The sequence below is a fragment of the Mastigoproctus giganteus genome, chromosome 14, assembly GCF_048544385.1.
Source record: "Mastigoproctus giganteus isolate SK-2022 chromosome 14, ASM4854438v1, whole genome shotgun sequence".
Taxonomy (NCBI): Eukaryota; Metazoa; Arthropoda; class Arachnida; order Uropygi; family Thelyphonidae; genus Mastigoproctus; species Mastigoproctus giganteus.
Window position 1 is genome coordinate 45,338,610 of NC_143588.1, and position 20,350 is coordinate 45,358,959.

At 39.9% G+C, this 20,350-nt stretch overlaps 2 protein-coding genes across 2 annotated transcripts in view; one reads left to right on the top strand and one right to left on the bottom strand.

The window, feature by feature from the left end:
• The window catches only part of LOC150075101 (uncharacterized), a 158,002-nt gene that overhangs the window by 89,858 nt on the left and 47,794 nt on the right, over positions 1–20,350 (bottom strand). The window contains exons 2-3 of the mRNA XM_090388367.1: positions 6,850–6,938; positions 832–966 (exon numbers count right to left, since the gene is read on the bottom strand). Coding sequence (XP_090244493.1) covers positions 832–966; positions 6,850–6,938 — 224 coding nt within the window. The remainder of the gene's footprint in view (positions 1–831; positions 967–6,849; positions 6,939–20,350) is intronic.
• The window catches only part of LOC150075102 (uncharacterized), a 59,175-nt gene continuing 57,441 nt past the window's right edge, over positions 18,617–20,350 (top strand). The window contains exon 1 of the mRNA XM_090388840.1: positions 18,617–18,739. The gene's annotated coding sequence lies outside the window, so the exon portion shown is untranslated. The remainder of the gene's footprint in view (positions 18,740–20,350) is intronic.

Sequence of the window (20,350 nt, forward strand, 5' to 3'; positions counted from 1 at the left end):
AGTATCCAATCATCATCAACTCCTGATAAAATTATCCCAAATTAGCAAGTCTAAGCTCTTCTCTTCTTTTAAAAGCACATGAGGCAAAGGTGTTCAGTGCTATAAATGCTGTTTGAGATTGGAGAAGCGCTGGTTTATTTCCCATTGTGAAGGTATCTGAAACAAACTGCAGTTCACGCCTGTAGTCTTGATAATATTGACAATCGGAAATAATGTGGTCAATACTCTCTTCCTGTCCACAGAGACAAAGCGGGGTAGGAGACAATCATAATTTGAATAATTTGCTGTTAATACTACCTTGGCCGGTGAGTAAAAATGTACCATGCAAGCCAGGTGCAAACCACAAGGATTCTCTCTTCCTGAACTCCCTCACCAATAGTAAAAACTCTCTGGTCACTGCGCCAAGTTCCGAAACTGACCAATCTCTTTGCCATTTAACTACATAAATAGAACGAAGCCTTCTTTTCTCAGATGTTAAAGAAGCATCTTGGTCAAGTTGCACATCGTCCTAAGAAATAGGTATTGAATTCTTCAGGTGATACATCATATACCTGTATTGTATTTCATAGTGTAGAGGTAAATTTGTCAATAACACCTGCAAAGCCATAGTAGAAGTTTTCTGCGCACCCGTGACATCATCAGGAGGGCAACACGCTGGGCCCGCAGAAGCTGTTTCATAATTGCAGATTTGTTGGCCCTATGTCCCCACGCTCCAGCTGCATAAGCAATGATAGAAAAAAAAAACACAATTATAGTATAACCTGAGTGAATGACCTCTCAGGCCCCATTCCTGCCTTGTTACCTGTCTCAATCGGGATAAGAAAGACTTACACTTCTCTTCCACATACTTAACGCATCATCAAGGTGAATACCTAAGTATTTTGTTACGGCGGTATATTTAATTGCCTGTCCTCTATATTTTACAAGTGGCGTACGTTCTCTATCTGATTTTCCTTTTAAAAGCATCTGCGATATTGAAAATTTTACCAAAACCAGGAAAACTTCAGCACTGTCCAAAATCTTACAGCCCAATTGCCTTACTTTCCCACTTAGAAAAACTAGTTGAACGTTTAATCAGTATTAGAATTAATTTACTGCTTGCACAGGCCAACATAAATTCATCCCTTCAATATGGCTTTACACCAGGCAGGGGCTGTGAAGATGCACTGTTTCAAATGACAAAGCTCATAGATGAATCCACATTTAAATATACTCTAATTTTATTTATAGACTTTGAAGGTTCTTTATGGTTGGGGAATGTTCTTCATTGTCTTAAAGTTACAAATTGCCCTCAGTTATTATACCTTCTCATAAAGGACTATTTTAGTAATTGCGCTCTCTTGATACAAACTAAACACCAGTCTATATCCAGACATATTACTCGTGGCTGCCCCTAAGGATCCATTCTTGGACCCCCAGTGTGGAACTTAGTCCTAAATGATTGGCTTCTGCTCAATCATGACCTGACTAATATAAATACAATAGCTTACGCCGATGACTTATCCATTCTTGTGCACGGAAATTCCAGAAGGGTTCTGCAAACTTTTGCAAATAATATTTTCTCCAGACTATCCAACTGGGCCACTCAAAACAAGCTCACCGTTTCAGTGACAAAAACATAAATGATGATCTTTATGGGAAGACTAAATTATGGTAGGACTCCAGTAAAAAAATATCAAGGAAATTCACTTCGTCTAGTGTCCACACAAAAACACCTTGGTATTCTCCTAGATGACCGTCTAGCCTTCTCATCACACTTACAGCATCTCTCCAAAAAGATTAAGAACTCTTCATCAATCTCTTCAGAATTTCTAGGTAAGAATGGGGACTAAAAAACAATACTCTCCGTATCTTGTATCTTACCGTCTTTATCCCAATTCTATCATATGCCTCTTGTAGTTGGTTTGAAAGGGCCAGTCTTCTTACTGTAAAATCTCAACTGGATACTACACAAAGGTATTTTCTCTTGGCTGTGCTTCGAACATGCCGTACAGTCATACAAGTCACCGGCGCTACAAGCTACTGCCACTTTTCCTCCAGTGGATGCAGGATTCTTACCTTGTCACTTTCATTTGACAGTACGCGTATTGTTGTAGCCCGCCTCCTCGTGGCGTGGACCGGTAGTACTAGGGTGAAGCCATCCTGGTGATCGTTGCTCCCTAGTAACTAACGTTTAGGAGCCGCTGTACATAAGACACAACACATATCCACATAAAAATAAAAAAAAAATAGTTTTTGAAACTTGCAGTTTGTGAATTGCAGACCAGGTTGAAAGTTCTTGTAAGACGGAGTTAGCTATGGCTTCCAGATTCTTCCTTGAATTGCTGCGGACAAGGACGGTAAGATCGTCTGCAGAGGCAATCATCTTTGTTCCTTCAAATTTCTTTATGAGCCATGAATCAAACACAACATTCCAACACAGTGGGCCAAGAATTGATCCCTGTGGGCAGCCCCTTATAAGATGTCTTCAGACCTGTTTAGTACCACTCTTAACTATGATAGAGCACTGGTAAAAATAGCTTGTAAGTAATTTGAAGATTGGTCTAGAAACCCAGGCCTCCTGGAACCTCTCCAGAGCACTCTGCCACCAAAGGGTATCAAAGGCCCCTTTGAAGTCCATAAAGATGCTAAATAGGTATTTTGTATCAGTTTCCTTTTGAAAAGTAAGGAGTCTGGCAATTGCATCCTCAATCCTCTTACCACGAGTAAAACCAAATTGTGATAATGCTTTATTGGTGTGAATAAATAATTGCCGATTAGAGATCCCTTTTCCAGTGCCTTGCCCATAATGGGCAGCAAAGCAATGAGTTTGTAGGAAGTCGGGTAATCCTCAGGTTTCTTCGGATGTTTAAGGAGTATCTTAAGATCAATTTTGCAGGCTTTAGGAAAACTTCCATGTTGTAGACAAGAATTAAACAGCTTGAGAATAAAAGGAGAAACAACTTTCCAGGCTCTTTTGAGGACATCCACCTCAAGACCATCAAAACCTGGACATTTCCCAGAGCGCATTGAATTTATTGCATCATCTACCTCTTCAAATGTGAAAGGAAGCTCTTCAGACTGTCCACTATAAGTCGAATTTTTAGATTTAATTTCCACCTGCTCCGGGAGCTCACACGTTCCATCGTTCTGGTGTATGATTATATCAAGAATTCTATTAATATTAGACGTCCACGGTGTCCTGATTCTCTGCAGTTTTAACTGAAGCGAACATATCTCCAGGAGGGATCTTTTTAATCAATAAATTGTACACCAGTCCCCAGGGATCAGCATTTCCCTGGGAACTCACCATACTCTCCCATGAAGCTTTTTTCTGTCTATATATATCTTGGTGATACTGCAATCGAGCTTGCTTATATCTATTTTGTAACACCAGTATTTCCAGGGATGAACGGGTTCTTTCCCTGTTTACTCTCTGAAATTCACGTCGTGTTCGCCTAGTTAGCGATTTTAACTTCGAGGACAGAACACATTTATTTTTATTACTTTTAGGCCGCCAAATAATAAAATTCATCTGCCGTGCTGTGTCTTATGTCTGTTAATTGCATGTGTTCTATGGTCGATTTGTCTATTTTGCTGGACTAAAAATCTCAGTTTCTGGGGGTAAAACCTTGCTATTACGCCTGAGACCGACTAACTCAGCCACAGAGTGAAAAAAACCCATTAAAGTTCCTCGCGTCATCGACGGGATTCGAACCCGGGCCTTTTCCACCCGGTGTGGGGAGAACAGTGGCACTGACACTGTGCTGCCGCGCCATCTGAAAGAATTGTCTAAACGACGATAACTTGCCATCCTCAGTACTGGAGATGTCACTGTTCCTGAGCAAGGCAAAAAACGGGAATTAAGTGATGTGGTCCCAATCCGAGTTTTTATAGCCATGAATAATTTGCATAATGTGCGGCTCTATAAGGTGTTAGATCGATTTCTATTGGATACTCGGAATTTGCATGTCAGGATGCCTATTATACCAAATATTCACTTTCAACGACAATATTCAACTTAAAATAATCATTAAAAACATTTTGGTCTGTGAATTGTGTTCAGCAGTGTAGTAAAGATATCACGAAGTTTGTGGGAGCTCATGCATCCAGTGCTTCCATATGTAAAACGACCTTTTTGTCAGTTGTTCACCACCCAGTGTGGTTACGGTGTACAAAGAATGGTGTAGAATGGGTCCAACCACCTTCTCTCCAACAGAATTGTAACGGATTACTCAACATGGAAGTTTGTGGTGAGGAAAGGGAACAGCGCATTCTACGGGTTCAACGATAGGTCACTGTGCGATAGTTTACATCGCAATACAATGTAGACATGTATAGTATCTTCTGTATAGCGGCTCCAGGAACATAAGTTCATCTCCGCCCTGTTACTCTGTGATGATACAAAACTCTGTAGAGAGGCCAGAAACGTGTAGTGTTATGTTTGTGTATATTATGTGTTGTTTAGTTGTTTCTGGCCTCTTTTACAACGGGCAGGCAATCTCCTGGAAAGCGTGCCCGGTGCCCGTCTACACCACGAGGAGGTGGGCCACAATTAGGTGGGCAACCACTGGAGATAGTGCTATACCAGTGGGTGCCAGAAATCCCGTACCCAAAGCTACCCAAACTTAGGGTACCAGCATAGAGAAAAAAATTAGTAAATAAAATCGTAATTTAAAAAAAAAAATTTAAAAAAATTAGACAAATCCCGCACCCACTGGAGGCAGTGCTATACCAGTGGGTGCCAGCAATCCTCGGGTTGCCCAGGCCCGAGGGGATAGAAGTAAAAAAAAAAAAAAAATTGGATCTATGTGATCTTAGAGCTATTCAAGGTGACAATATTTTATCTTTGCAAGACACTGCTCACTGTTGAAGCTGACATTATTGAAGGTGCTGGAGGCACCGTAGGAGGTGAAGCTGAAGCAGGATTGGCCAACAGAAGTTTTCTTCTAGCAAATGAATCAGAAGCAAATTGTTGTAGGATTCTAAGGTGTGAGGCAGATTCTACTAGATGTTTTTCGTTGCCAGGTGAGAAGGTGTTTATACGGTCTTGTAGGGATTTCCGTAGGTCAGCATAAAGAGGGCAGTGATAGAGCAGGTGGTTCCAGTCTTCCAGTTGCAGACAAAGGAAAGAATCGGTATTGCTTATTCTGAACTGAAAGAGTTTGGAGTTGAAAGAACCATGTCCAGTTATAATAAATGATGTTTAGAGGTTTGGAGAGAACCATAAGGAATTTTTCTTGTTGGTAGTAAAGGAGACGTCTGGTATAAATTTATATGTAGTTCTGCCTTTAGGGTTTGGAATACAAACCCTAAAGGCAGAACTTGCCAAATTTTTGGCAAGATCTTGCCAAATTTTTGTTAAAGCAGACCAAATCCGGGTTTTTTCAGCTTTGGTGTCTACAAGGACATCATTCTGAATTCCCTAGAATTCCGAACAATAGCCATAGTAAATTTCTTCATTTTATCTATTAGGTGGATTACGTGGAGAGTAAAATTGAGCCTATCATCAATGATCACACCAAAGTGTTTTAAGTGCTTGACATATGGTATTTGCTTGTTAGCTATTTTCAAGATAGGAGGACGATGGATATTTAGTTGACCTTTAAAGATCATGAGCCGGGTTTTGGATGGAGATATTTTAAGTTTGTTGACAGTTGCCCATTTAATGAAATCCTTTAAGACCGGAGAAGCTCTTTCTTGAATTTGTTGCCTGCAGTTGCCTGAGAAGCCAATGACAAGGTCATCAGCATATGCGAATGGAGCAGCAAAATCAAAATGTCTGGGTAGTCACGTATTTAGTGTAATGTTCCAGAAGAATGGCTCGAGAACAGAGCATTGAGGACATCCTCTATTGACAGCTCGTGTTATGCTACAGGTTTTTGAAGTAACCTGTATAGATCTGTGATCAAAGTAGGCTCGGATAGCTTGGTACAACTGAGAGGAGCATGAGATGTTCCAAAGGCTTGCGAGGGCACTCTCCCGCCAGAGGGAGTTAAAAGCACCTTCAAAATCTATGAAGATGGCCATTTCATATTTTGATGTGGAATTCTGGATGTAATTTTTTAATGCAAGAAGTGCATCTTCACAAGACTTGCCCTTAACGAATCCATACTGGCGAAGTGAAAAGATGTCTTGAGCTTGGAAAAGATCATAGATTCTTGTGGCGAGTAGTCGTTCGTAGAGTTTCTCAAATTTGGTAGGAGAGAAATGGGATGGAAGGCTCTGATTAGGTGATTAGGCAGGTGTTATCCATGATAGAATTTTGAGAGTAAGGCAGATTGGTACAAATAACGATGCTTTTATCTTAAGGGAAGTCCTGACGAGGGTTTTGAGTTGTTTATTGTTGGAATCCGTTAAGCAGTTGATTAGTTATGGGGTTTGAAGTTGACTACTAACCTCCATAGACTTAGCATGGGGGCGGGGGGACAAAATATTTTGGGAATACTGATGATACCGATTCAGAGAAGCGATTTCTGATCGATGCTGGTTTCGCTGGTGTTCAATGATGATTTATCTTGACGGGGTTACAAAGTTATTTGTCTTGGAAGTTACGATATCGTAACACTATCCAATATGGCGGAGAACAAAGGCAAGTACATCGTCAGGGATATGTCTCAAGAAATACTGTCAAAATAATTTGTGAAAATAGTCTGAAGAGAAAGTTCACAGTCTTTTTAGTCAAGGAGAGTCCACAGCCCAGTAAATAAATCCGGAAATTCAAAGCGGCAGGTGATCGAGAGTGACGATACTGCCTCTCTAATGTCACTCCTATGTCTGACCATTGGTTACTACCATAGGAACAACGTTAGATTCGATCTAGAAATTTCCAGCCTTCCCCATGAGGTAGACACTTGAAATTTTACTTACATGTACTTCAAATAATTCTATATCAGATACACTTTTGGCGCTATCTGAAAACTCGATAGTCCGAAGTTCTTGATCATTAATTTGGAGCACTGAAATATGCAACCACCATTTCATATAGAGATCGCAATACAATATAGGGAATTTTTTCATTTTTTTCATTTATTTACACACTCAAATATTATGTACATTCTCAAGAAACATATACAATAATTTATATACAATTTTATGTACATTTTCATTCTCATATATAATTATCCTGTCATATATTATATCTTTTGTTCAGAATACAGTTGAGGAAACACAGTAGAAAACACATGTGTGTGTCCTGGTATCAAGGGTTGCCCCTAAGCATAGCCCATTTCCACCTAGTGGATCTGTATTGAATGTAGGACCTCTGCAAAGGAGCAGCCAACACTTGGGCAGCTGCTGCCTGGTGCCTGTCCACAGTGACCAGCAAGTGTGCTGGTCGAATGAGTCCAAATATCTGCTGCAACACGCCGACAGACGCTTTCATGTGTGGTGCAAGCAACATGAGTCCATGGACCCATAGCGGTTTGGTGCCCACTACACGGCACGTGGCTGTGATTGCTTAATATAGAGCATCTTTTGCTGGCAAGAACTAGGCCCTCTGGTGCTTAGGACCAACGTTTACTGTTGAGGTTTACCAGCAGCCCTTAGGAGACCATGTGCCCTGCCACATACCACTTTTTCCCCAGTGAGAAATGGGATCTTCCAAGACAATAATCCGTCGTGTCATCGAGCCCGCACTGTGCACCGGTGGTTCGAGGAACGCAGTGAAGATATCACCCATCTTAATGGGCCTCTAAATTCAACTGACCTCCAACCAATTGAACTGTGGGCTGTTTTGGAACAGGAACTGAGGCGTAACGACACACAATCATCACACACAACAGTCAACTATTCCGATACTGTGAAAGCCTTATAGGCAGCATGGTTGCAGATCCCTATGGACTCCTACAGACATCTAGTGGTGGAGGCAATGCCTAACCGAATAGCGGTTATTATCCGTGTGAACGGTAGCCCAACGTAGTATTAGGTAGGTGGTCATAATTTAGTGAGAGTGAGTGTATACTGTCTATTATCGCTAGTCTCCGTATTAGGAATGCCTCGAAGTAAAATGTGTGAATAACCAGATAACATTATACTTAATGAATATGCTGTGGTATGAAGCGAATGCCACTTCTTCGTTTCCTATTAGCAGTGTTAACAAAATACAGTTCCCCTGAAATAATAATAATAAATGTTCTATTTATGGTCCGGGAAGACCACATAAGGACAGAGGTGTTCATAAGATATCGATAATACAAAAACATTGATGTGTTCGGTGGTGACGTCACCATGAACCACAGTCACTCAAAGCGCTGTACTCCTATACCGTTTAACTTGACCAGTCGGCGCTAAGAATTATTATGAAATAACTTCATAATAATAAATTGCGACATTAATAAGATCACACTTTCGATTTTGCTAGTTTTAATTGTTCCGCTTCTAAATGGCATAGTTTCAAAACATCCCTGTATACTGAGTGGACAGAAATCATGGGATGCCTACTTAGTAACGAATTGGCCCACCTTTTGCACGGATAAGGGCAGTCACACGGCGAGGCATTGAGTCTACTAGTTCAGGAAAGTATTCCACTGGTATTTCCATTCATGCTTGCAGCACCGTTGTCCATAATTCCGTCGGATTCCTGGGTGGAGGATCCAAAGCTCGAATGGACCTTTCCACAGCATCCCAAAGATGCTCCACAGGGTTCGTGTCCGGCGAACGGGGCGGCCATTCCATGGTGGTAAAATCTGCGGTATGCTCTTCGAACCATGTTCTAGTCACCACGACTCTCTGGGGAGGAGCATTGCCCTGCTGGAAGAGTCCATTGCTCTGTGGGTGCACGATGACCATGAAGGGATGCAGATGGTCTGCAAAGATGGACACGTAATCCAGACCGTTCAGAGATGCATCTAGGCGTACTAGAGGTCACAACGAGTGCCAGTTGAACATGCACCAGATCATTAACGATCGTCCACCTGCCTGAACAGCTCCTTGTTGACATGACGGGTGCATAGCTTTGTGCGGTTTTTGTCAGATACGCACCCTCTCGTCCGCTCGAAATAACTGGAAACGGGAGTCATCGGACCAGGAGACCCCGTCTCCAATCATGCAAGTCCAGTGCCGATGTTCTTTCGCCCAGTTGATGCATAGAGTCCTGTGCCGTGGTATTAGCAATGTGTCTCTGGTTGGTCGGCGGCTCCCATAACCTATTGCGATTAATGATCGCCTGATGGTGTTGGTGCAGACGTTGGTGGAGTCAATCTTTCCTGAAGGGACTCTCGAGAATTTTCTGAAGAAAGTTCTAGAGAATTACCGAGCTTTAGTCATCATGGAGCAATAAATAAAAAAAAAAACTTTATTTTTATCACTGGCGGGGGGTGGGAGCTATAGCCCATATCTGAACCCCTCACTTTAAATATCCATCTGTAAAACCTGTGCAGTTTGCTTAGTGACCATAATTCAGCCGTACCTTGTGCTGGATGAGTTCCTCAATATGGAAATCCCTAATATAAGAACGCAGGCATACGCCGATGATCTTATACTGATGCTGCAGGCTAATAGCAGGACACAGCTGGAGACCCATGCAAATCATGGCATTTCTGTTCTGCAAGGATGGGCAAATGGGAATCTACTGAACATCTCACCGGAAAAAACACATTCAATACTCCTCAAGGGCTCCCTTGATCCCAGGAGGCCTCCCCAGATCAAGATAAATGGAACAACCATTAAACTCCAAACAGAAGTCAAGTATCTTGGCGTTATCCTCGATAGACACCTCAACTTCACACCGCATCTTAGTTACCTCAGAGTAAAATTCAGGAAATATTCCGGCCTATTCGCTAGAGTTACACGCAGAGACTGGGGTCTGAAGAAGAGGGCACTCGCCATCCTCTACAAGGCATTCTTCATCCCGGCACTGGCTTATGCAGCGGGAGCTTGGTACGCTAAGGCAAGCACTGCTGTTAACAGGAGGAAATTGGAAACCATCCATCGAATAATTCTCCTCACAACAACCAGAGCATGCTGCACGGTGAGCACCCATGCTCTCCAGGTCCTTGCGGGATGTCTCCCTCTGGACTTAGAGATTGTCGGCCGTGGGCTGCTGCACCAACACGCCAAAGGAAGGGTAATCACACATTTGGGATACACTACGGACCCAACTCTGACTAGACCACAGGAAAAAGGACGTCTTACAGACCACATGAGAACAGTGTGGCAGAATCGATGCAATCACTCCACTAAAGGCCGTATAACTAGAAGCTTCATACCAGACATTGGACGTGTTTACCCTATTTCCCCGACCTGGTACTCTCCTGGACTTCATACCACTTACCTGCTGACAGGGCATGGCTCCTTCAGGAAGAAGCTACACGATTTTGGAATCTCGGACATAGCGCAGTGTAGATGCGGACAAGAAGAAACTTGGGAGCACCTGCTCTATGAATGTAATATATATGAAGACCTCCGTGGCCTGCTGTTTACCAAACTATGCTCGATCCTTAGAAATCAGGAGGACATAGTGCTGCAGGAAGAAGAAAACTATAAGGCTTTCACGCTTTTCGCTCAAAATCTCTTCGCGAGGCAAAGAGCACTCCCACCACCCTGAAACAATGGCGACCCAGATCCGACACCTTTCCGGGCCTGCTTTATCTCCTTTTCCAGGTGGGGGGGGAACACCCTGTCTCCCCCTCTCCCTGCAAAACCCACTTTCCCTCTGGTGTGGCATGGGCATGCCCACTGAACATTTGGGGTCCACCTCTTCTATCGGTCCCTTTCTTCCTTTTCTACACTCCAGCCTTCCTTCTCCCCACCCAAATCTGTCTACCTTCACAGCGCACAGCCCCACATGTCAAAATTGTAACTACACCAAAATTGCTTGCCCGACCCTTTTCGGCCAAAAAAAAATAAAACTCATCCAGCGTACAATCCATTCTCGCTCTTAAGGCAAATCTCTATGACCAAACAAAGCACTAACAGCGATTAAAGCAATGTTTTTTTTTTTTTTTTTTTTTTATATAGGTCCTAGCCATTGAAATCTGAGGAAAGTAGGTGGCAGGACCTGCCAGAGTACTGATTCCTTATTGGTAACACCTGGCTAGCCTCCACGTGGCGCGGTATGGGCAACGTCGGGTCCCATCAGGGGCCCGATGGCCAATAAGCCAGATGAACAATGGGCACAACAGACTACACTATACACGATCCACACACTTTAAATCTCTGGCTTGACAGGGTACTGTCACTCGATACAGAGAACACCGCGGAGATGGGAGAAATCCCAGGAGCCGCTAGACCCTCAACATACCAAATACCAAATACCAAAATTCAGCCGTACCACACGATCTTTGTTGATGGAGTATTTTTAAACTTGGAAAACTCAGTAACATTCCCAAGTAGCATTTAAAACCACAGTAACATTCACAAGCAAGGCAAATTTCAGTATTATACATATAATTCCTTGGCGATCCTTTAATTTTAAAAATTTAAATATAAATATATGACGTCACCTAGCGGTAACTCTAAAATTATGACTGCTGATCCCACAAAAGATCATGAGAGTAAAAATCAAAATTCAACCTAGGTTATAATGATATCACCACTTGCAGTTTCCTTGTAGTGTATTGTAACTTGATCAGATAAATTGTATTTTGTTGGTTAAAACTTCAGCCATTATCAATCCACTGCAGGATGGAAGTCTCCTCAACAAATTCATGTTGAGGCAAATGGACCATAATCAATTTTTCAAAAAGCCTCTGGGGTTGGGAATGTTCATGTTCACAATGATTGCACGACCCTACACCAACCGTTATAAACTTTATTTAAATGAAATAAAATAAATTAAAGTTGTCTTGTATTAAGATAATACAGTAATAATAAAATGAAGTAAAATAATTAAAATGAATAGTATAATTACTCAGGATAAAACTGATAAAATAAGATACCTGTATGTACAGTAAAAAATAAAATAAAATAAAACAATGTAGATAAAACACTGGATAAAAGCAATAAATTTCAATTCACGGTGATTCATGAAACGCCGCCTAGAGAGGGCCAATATTATAATCACATTATATGTGTGCAATCCTACCAAAAGTTAGGGGATACTTGTAGGTACGAACGAAATATGTCTTCATTAATATTGTGATGTTCCACCCTTGGTCATAATAACTATTTTAATGTGCTGTTTTGAAGACTTCGTATTAAATTCCGGTAGAAAGCTAAAGATGCTATGCTTCGGTTTTTCTTTAAATCATTTTTAAGCTCTATTAATGAAGGGGTCATTTTGGCTTTGCATTTCACTTCATCTCAGAGATTTTCAACATAGACCTATTCTGGTCATTGCATTGTCTCGGTTGTAATATCTTCCAATCATGCTTTCACAATCTTTGCCTTGAGACCTGGAGCCCTGTCGTGTTGGAAAGTTTAAAGACTCCTCCACATAACTGTCACAATTTATGGCATACGGAACGATATAGTGTATATAGTGTTTGGGGAGGGGGCGCCACCAGTGGTTTCCCACAATTGCGCAATAATTGTGGTCTGGCTTTTGGCTGCAGGACCCTAATGGGATCCCACGTACACGTTGCCAGGCTGCTTATTATTCTCTGGCAGATCCAGCCACCTAATTTCTTGAGCTTTCAGTGACAGGACCTACATACTATATATATATATATAATTAATAGATAACAGAGTAGCAAAGGCTCAATACGTTCTACGCTATAAATAAATTAATTTAGTAATGGAGGAATTACTCCTATGATGTCCTGTAGAACACTTCAGTGCTGATACTTTCCGTTGTTGAAAAATTATATAAATAGATGACATGTATTCCAAACCCTCGAAGACAAATGCAATGATCCACTGCACCAAGGAGTCGAAGGCCCGCGGACCCCAAGTCCGATCCCAAAATACATCGAATCACCAGCCTTAACCTTTGAGCAAGAGAATAAAATACGTCTGTATTTTAAAAACAATATAAATGTTTTGAAACAAAATAAATAATGAATCCATAATTTTAATACTTTAAAAACTAATATTCAAACATAAAAAAACATTGACTCCTCTGAAACATTAAGAAACTAAAGAATTTTTTTACTTCCTTGAAGTGGATGGGTTTCGACAAGGGTCATGATCACAGGAAAGTGAAACCCGCGAGTATGGCGGCGGAATTTTATAGCATGGAGATTACTGAAGTTGCGATCCTGGAGCATGCGTGTGAAGGACCATGAATCTGAGATAGGGTAGGGGTGATGTACATTGACTGAATTTTGATGTAATTTAATTTCAAGCGTCTCCGAAATTAATAGTTTGGTGTAATCATGTTAGATGCTCAGAATTTTTGCTTCGTTGAATAGAAAGGTGTGGCCTTTACTGATCGCATGGAATGCAAGTTCCGAAACCGAGGAGCGGGATGAAAGGACAGATGTTGAATGTTGTCTCATTCTCGTATTGAGTGGATCCCTGGTGTGAGGAGCTGTAATCCTTGCAAGATAGAGGTAATTCCTCCATTTCTAAACTAAATTTATATTTAGTTTAGGAATGGAGTTTAGAAATACAATAAATTAAATTTATTGTATAACATAAAATGTAATTTTTATGTTATACTCACTTTCAATAATATCTGTATTATTTTTAACTTCTGGAGGTAAGGAAATCACAAACAGGGCCCGGCAAGTAATTTCTGAACATGACCCTACAACTAATTCTTCAACAGGGTCCCGCAAGTATTGGGGTCGGCCCTCAGTTTAGTCATGTGTTCCAGTGGTCGAAAGGCAAGGTCCTTTTCCGTAGTTTAGTCACGTCCAAATAACTGTCACAATTGAAGATGTGGAGTCATGGTTGGGAGATCAAGTCCTCTCAATGGCTTAGTCATGTCCAGTTATTGTGGTTCTCAGTCTGTATCTGGTTTAGGGGTTTTGTCACATCAAAGTGTTTAATCGCATCAAGGTGTTTGTCACAATTGGTAGGTATGTTGATATCAGCAGTTGGGTATATATTATTATTATTATTATTATTATTTATTTTATTTTTTTTAATTCATTTATTTCTACACAATTTTATATACATTCTCAAGATTTTAATTTATATTTAAATTTATATAAATTTATATACACTGACATTCTCATCATAATTATATGAATACATGTGACATGTATGTGTGTATGTATTCTTTTTTTGGGTGGCCCCTCAACTCCACCTTGAGAATTCTGTGTTGCAACAGTACTGCTGTGTACAGGACTGATAGTTTTAGGCCATTTCGTTAAGAAATGAGCGCCACCTGGACAGTGGCTTCTCGGCGCCTGTCCCTAGGCATGTGAGCCTGGGCCTTGCTTTACTGTCTAGTGCATAGCGCACCAATAAGCGACGTCCATCGGAGGAAGTGCTATACCGATGGACGAAAAAGATTCCTCAAGCTGCCTAACCGTGGAAAAAATAAAAAAAAAAAAGACTAATGGTGGTATCTCAGTCTATATTTAAGTAATGTCTAAGTAACAGCAGTCACCCTAGTCCATACCATGGACCAAAAGATATTTGATTAACCTGGATCAAGCCATAATAACAAAGAAGTACAAATACATGTGCAATCCATACAAATAATAAAATCAATGTTTTCCCAATCTTGGAAGTATTATTTACATAAGTTCCTATTGTAAACATTACATAATAAAATACATGATATGACACAATTCCATTAACCCTTCGAGGTTCATTGTACAATATTGCTCAAAACGAAGACTGGTTGGAAGCCTTAAAGTTATTGTCGTCTTGCAACAGAACGTTTACATTGTCTTCATTAATGGGTTGAGTTTGTTGAACTGACTCCAGTCTTAGATATTGGTACAAAGGGCATGATAGTAGCACATGTATCCAGTCCTTCCTGTCACCACAAGTGCAACAGGGATCAGTTTCGAGTCCTAAACTGCAAATCTTATCCTTCAGCGACCCGTGTCCTGTTAATATAAATGAGGTTGTTATTGATGGATAAAATCACTTATTTATTTCTTTTTTAGTAACAAATGAAGCATCCTGTATATAACACCTAGTAGTTCTACCAGTATCACTATTCTGCCATCTGTTCTTCCAAACTGTAATAAATTTAAACCATATCTTCTCTTGTTTTATATCCAAAAAAACGGGTTACTTTCAGTGTTAAAGATATTAACCGATTGACCTTTCTTTAAATACAAAATCATCTCCCTGAATGCCACATATTGGTCTAAAGGAATGCATCCAGAAATAACTTGCAATGCGTTTGTGGAAGTTGTCCTACAGCAGCTACGAGTTTCCAGAATCATAACACGCTGTATTTATAATAATTTAGTTTTTACTTTCACGCGAGTTACCCGTGGGAACCATACAATTGCTGCATATGATATTATTGGCAAAAATATTGCCTTTTATATAGTGCTAACGTCTGATGTTTGATGCCCCGATCTGTTCGCGACAGACGTATCACATTTGCTGTAAATTCTTAATTTTCACTGCCAAATTCCTGACATGTGGAATAAAAGAGAATTTATCGTCAATTTACAGTCCCAGATATTTGTTTTGTGGGACGTATGGAATTTGCATGTTATTAATTTTGATTGATGGTGGTGTGTTATAATCAAGTTTATGACTAAAAATCATGATTTTGGTTTTTGACTCTGAGATTTCGAGTTTGTTTACAGTTGTCCAATTCTGTAGATCTAGTATTTCCTTAAAAGTGAAGTTGGAAATTATCGACCTGTCAGTCTGACTTCAGTAGTAGGGAAAATCATGGAGGCATTGATCAAGGGTGGAATTCAGGATCATTTGGATAGAATTGAAATTCTCAAGGATACTCAGCATGGTTTTGTAAAGGGAAAATCATGTTTAACAAATCTGGTTCGCTATTTCGAAAGGGTCACTCACGAGTTGGATTTAGGGAATAATTTCGACATTGTTTATTTAGATTTCAGCAAAGCTTTTGACTCAGTCCCACATGAGCGGTTGCTTTATAAGCTGGAACAGGTTGGAATCACTGGGAAAATCCTTAGATGGATAGAAGGATGGCTTCAGGGCAGGAGGCAGAGGGTTGTGATAAATGGCTATTCCTCAGATTGGGTTGATGTAAGAAGTGGGGTTCCCCAAGGATCAGTATTAGGACCACTGTTGTTTTTAATTTTCATAAACGACATTGATGAAGGGATAGAGGGCGTGATGTCTGAATTTGCAGATGATGTTAAAATTGGTAGAGTAGTTAATGATCACTGTCAAGCTGAGCTTCTTCAGAGAGACCTAGATAGACTTCAAGAATGGTCAGAAAAATGGCAGCTGTGCTTTAATCCAACAAAGTGTAAGGTATTACACCTGGGAAACAGTAATCCCAAAATAACTTATTCACTTGGTGGAGTTCAACTAAACCCAGTACTGGAGGAAAGGGACTTGGGTGTTACGATACGGTCAGACATGAAATTCTCTGAGCATTGTAAACAGGTTGCAAGGAAGGCCCATGGTGTCCTATCGATGATCTATCGAACTTTTGCAAGTAGAGATAGGGACGTGATAATCCCATTATATAAGGCCTATGTTAGACCACACTTGGAATACTGTGTTCAAGTATGGAGACCGCACCTAAAGAAAGACATCGAGCTTCTTGAAAGGGTGCAAAGAAGGGTAACTCGCCTGGTGAGATCGGCAAAAGGGCGTCCTTATGAAGAAAGACTTCGAATATGTGGGTTGCAGAGTTTGGAAACTAGACACCTTAGAGGAGATTTGATTGAGGTGTTTAAGGCTCTGAGAGGCATCAGTAAAATGAATGAGGACAAAATTTTCAAGATTATAAATGATGCTAGAACTAGGGGACATAAATTCAAGTTACGCGGGGAAATGTTTAGATTGGACTGCAGGAAGTTTTATTTTAGCCAGCGAGTTATAAATTACTGGAATAAGTTGCCTTCATGGGTGGTAGAGGCCGACAGTTTGGGGAAATTCAAAGGTCATCTGGATAGTACTTTCGGGTAAGCGAAGCGCATAGGATGATAGGATTAATTTCCTTTTTATTTAATTTTTAATTTCATTTTATTATTTTTATTTATTTATTAATTATTATTATTTATTTATTTAATTTTTGTTTTTATCATTGTTTTGTTCGGATTTTTTTTTTTTTTTTTTTTTTGGCTGGTGCAGCATAAGCCATAGGCTTTCTTGCACCATACGGCCGTTACTAATACTAATACTAATACTAATACTAATTACCGTTTGTCTCCAATACTAGCCTTAATTTACCTGGGATATATAACACAAGGTCATCTGCGTAGGCGGTTTTACATTTATTATTGTAATTACAAATATTATTATTGTATTAGAAATATTATTGTCGAGAACATTAGTGTAGGACAAAGCATTGATGGCTACATGCACTGCGACTAGGTTACCTAATCCATAACAAAGAAAAGTATCGCTAACCCTTCGATACCTGCTAACTTCACTGTTGGGAAACACGCGCTTTCCAGGCATCATCTTCATCATACCAAAAGAGTATGTCCATAGATCCTTATGCCACAGGATTGATCTGCAGTGAGTCATAGTACAGGATACTAACAGTATAATAAGAGGGAGAAGGGATCTACATACGGACATGGTGTTTTGGAAAGTTTTCGTCAAACTTTGGGAGCGTGTTCTCCTGAGCACAGTGATGCAAAATGTTCATATGGACCTAGGTCTAAAAATGATTCCTTTTCGAGTTATATTCGAGTCAACTATTCCTTCTGTACGAAGTATCATTAAATTCAGTCATCGGTTGTTCTTTTTATTAGTTGTCCTGAAGTTACCTCTAAGTGAATCAATGTTCCCATAATTATTTTAAATTCATGTTTTTTTTTTTTACTTTGACCACAAATAACTGGTATTCAGAGGCTTAAATGACACATTTCTTTTATCGACGAACGAACCGAAACAGCAGTGAAGCTCAGTGGCTCTACTGGGTGACCTTTTAGCAACAACAATATTAGGTCAAGAGAACATTTACAGCTATCCATTGGCGTCGTCAAGAGACAAGATCCTTTTTACATGTTACTGCTGAATGGGGACGAATAAGAACTGTCTGAACATTTTTTATTTTATAGGAACGGGTGGAAGACGCGATTCTAGGAGTATCGTAGAATTAGTCTGAGAAATGCAGGAGTGCGCTTGTGGATAGCACAGTTTGTAGAATCGCCGTCCTCCCCACATCGGGTGGAAAAGACCTGGGTTCGAGTCCTGTCGATGACAATAGGAATTTTCATGGGCTTTTTTCACAACATGGCTGATGGCTGATTTAGTCGGTCTCAGGCGAGGGTAGTTTGGGTTTTCTCCCGGAACTCGGGTTTTTCGTGCAGTAAACAGAAAATTGACATCAGAACCCATGCAATTTATAGACAGTATACACGGAGTAATATGGCCTTCATCACCGATATTCCTAAAACCCTACTGCAACTACAAAGTAACCTATGTGAAGTGTTGCGATTTTTTTGCTTGTTATGATATACTAAATCTGCAAAATTGGGAAATATACAGCCCAAGAGTGGTAGCCAGCAGAGGGCAGGAATTACATGTTTATAATCAAACATACAAATTTTGGTTGCTGGTATTATTTTGTGGGTTCTGATTGTGACAAAGATCAATGTTGGTTGATATAAAGCCTGCGTTTTGGTACTGTATGATATCATTTCAGAACACCAGTGTATGTAATATACTGTAAATAAATTTATGGTAGACGAGTTGAACGAATAATGGCCTGCCTTGCACAAGCCGCTTCAACAATTGTTGGTTTAAATATTGTTTGTGTTTATCCTTTGCAAAGCGTCGGCTTGAACTACAGGTAAAACTTGGTTACGGATTTGCTGTTGCCTGGTATTTATTATTATTGTTCCTTTTTTAACTAGCTGTAGGATACAGGCAGCTTGAAATTCTGAATTTATAGAAGGACTGTACTTAAACAACGTATGTTGATCTTGAGTATATATGTGTATCAACGTATTTGGAGTATATAAGTATAACCCTTTTGAGATGTGCATGAATTGGTGGTATATGCAGTTTCTGTGCTTATTCGAGTTCAGTGGAAAACTTGTCTGAAATATGGGTTATTGAAATCAAAATTTCGTTTAATTTAAATATAACTCTTTCACTCTCCCGAGAGCAATTGTTGTTTCAAGGTATGTTATGTAATGTCTGAAGGCCGCACGAATTGTTTGTTTTTTAATTCCGACTTCATTACAATTTCCCAACACTGCGATTTGGGCGGAACATTTGTAACTGACTCATGCTTGAGTTGAAATACTAAAAACTCTCGAGCTCTTTAAAACATCTGGAATATTTGACCATTACAACTGTGTTTACACTTGACACTTTCCAATTAATTCAGTTGATTCTTCAGTTACATAGAACCATATCCATGTAATCTCTCTCTCTCTCTGTGTATGCTGATGACTTGGCTTTGGAATCAAACATAAGCAGTATAACTGGAATGAACTGCTATTGTTGCTCCTGGACTTATTCTAAGGATTATTCAGGATGAAGAATCTTTGGAAAGCGTTTATGGAAAAGCTAGACTCAGGATGGGAACAGAAAAAGATAGGTAGGTCTGTGCCAGGGTCACCTAATTGTGCGAATTTCTTGAAGTAGAGACTGTAATTGATGGTTTAGTGCAGAGGTTCCAAACCTTTCTCGTTTCACGGCGCCCTTAGTGTCCCAGTAATTTTTTCACAGCACCCCTAGGACAAAAGAAATACCTAACTCAGTGGTTTTCGACCTTTAAATGTATACCTGTATAATAATTTTATTCTTTATATAGAGGTACTAAATAAAGATCAATTATAGATCACCACAAAATTAAAAAGATATGTACAAAATGGATACTGTACCCTTTTATAATGAAATAAATATATAAATTTCAAAATAATAATAATGATAACCTTAAGTAACTTGAACCCAAATTACACGGCACCCCAAGAATGTTGTTGCGGCACCCCATTTGAAAACCACTGTTTTAGTGTATTAGTTGATCTGGTGAACATGTGAAGTGTAGGTATTTTGAGGAGGCCATTTAGCCAAAAATTATGCATTTCATTTGATCCTCAAAGATCATAAATTGAAATAATTCAGATCTTAAATGTTCCATCACTTGCACCTTCAGTTTAACAGTGACACTCGTGTGGCATCTGTGAAACAGCCCTTTTTGTTTCAATTAAAAAAAATTTAATTTTAGTTTTTATTTTAGGTTTGTATTAAAATGAATGATGTCTTGAATTAATAAATGAGCCTTTCATTGCGAAGGTGCAGTCAGAGGAGTGTGTTGTTAAAATGTGTGTTGCTGAAATTTGGCGTGCTTGATATCAGGTAGCAGCCCCAACTTTCTTACTTGGAAACATGTTTGCAACTGTCTTCAAGGATATTATTCTAATTTATGCTGTTTTTTATGTGGGACTGTATA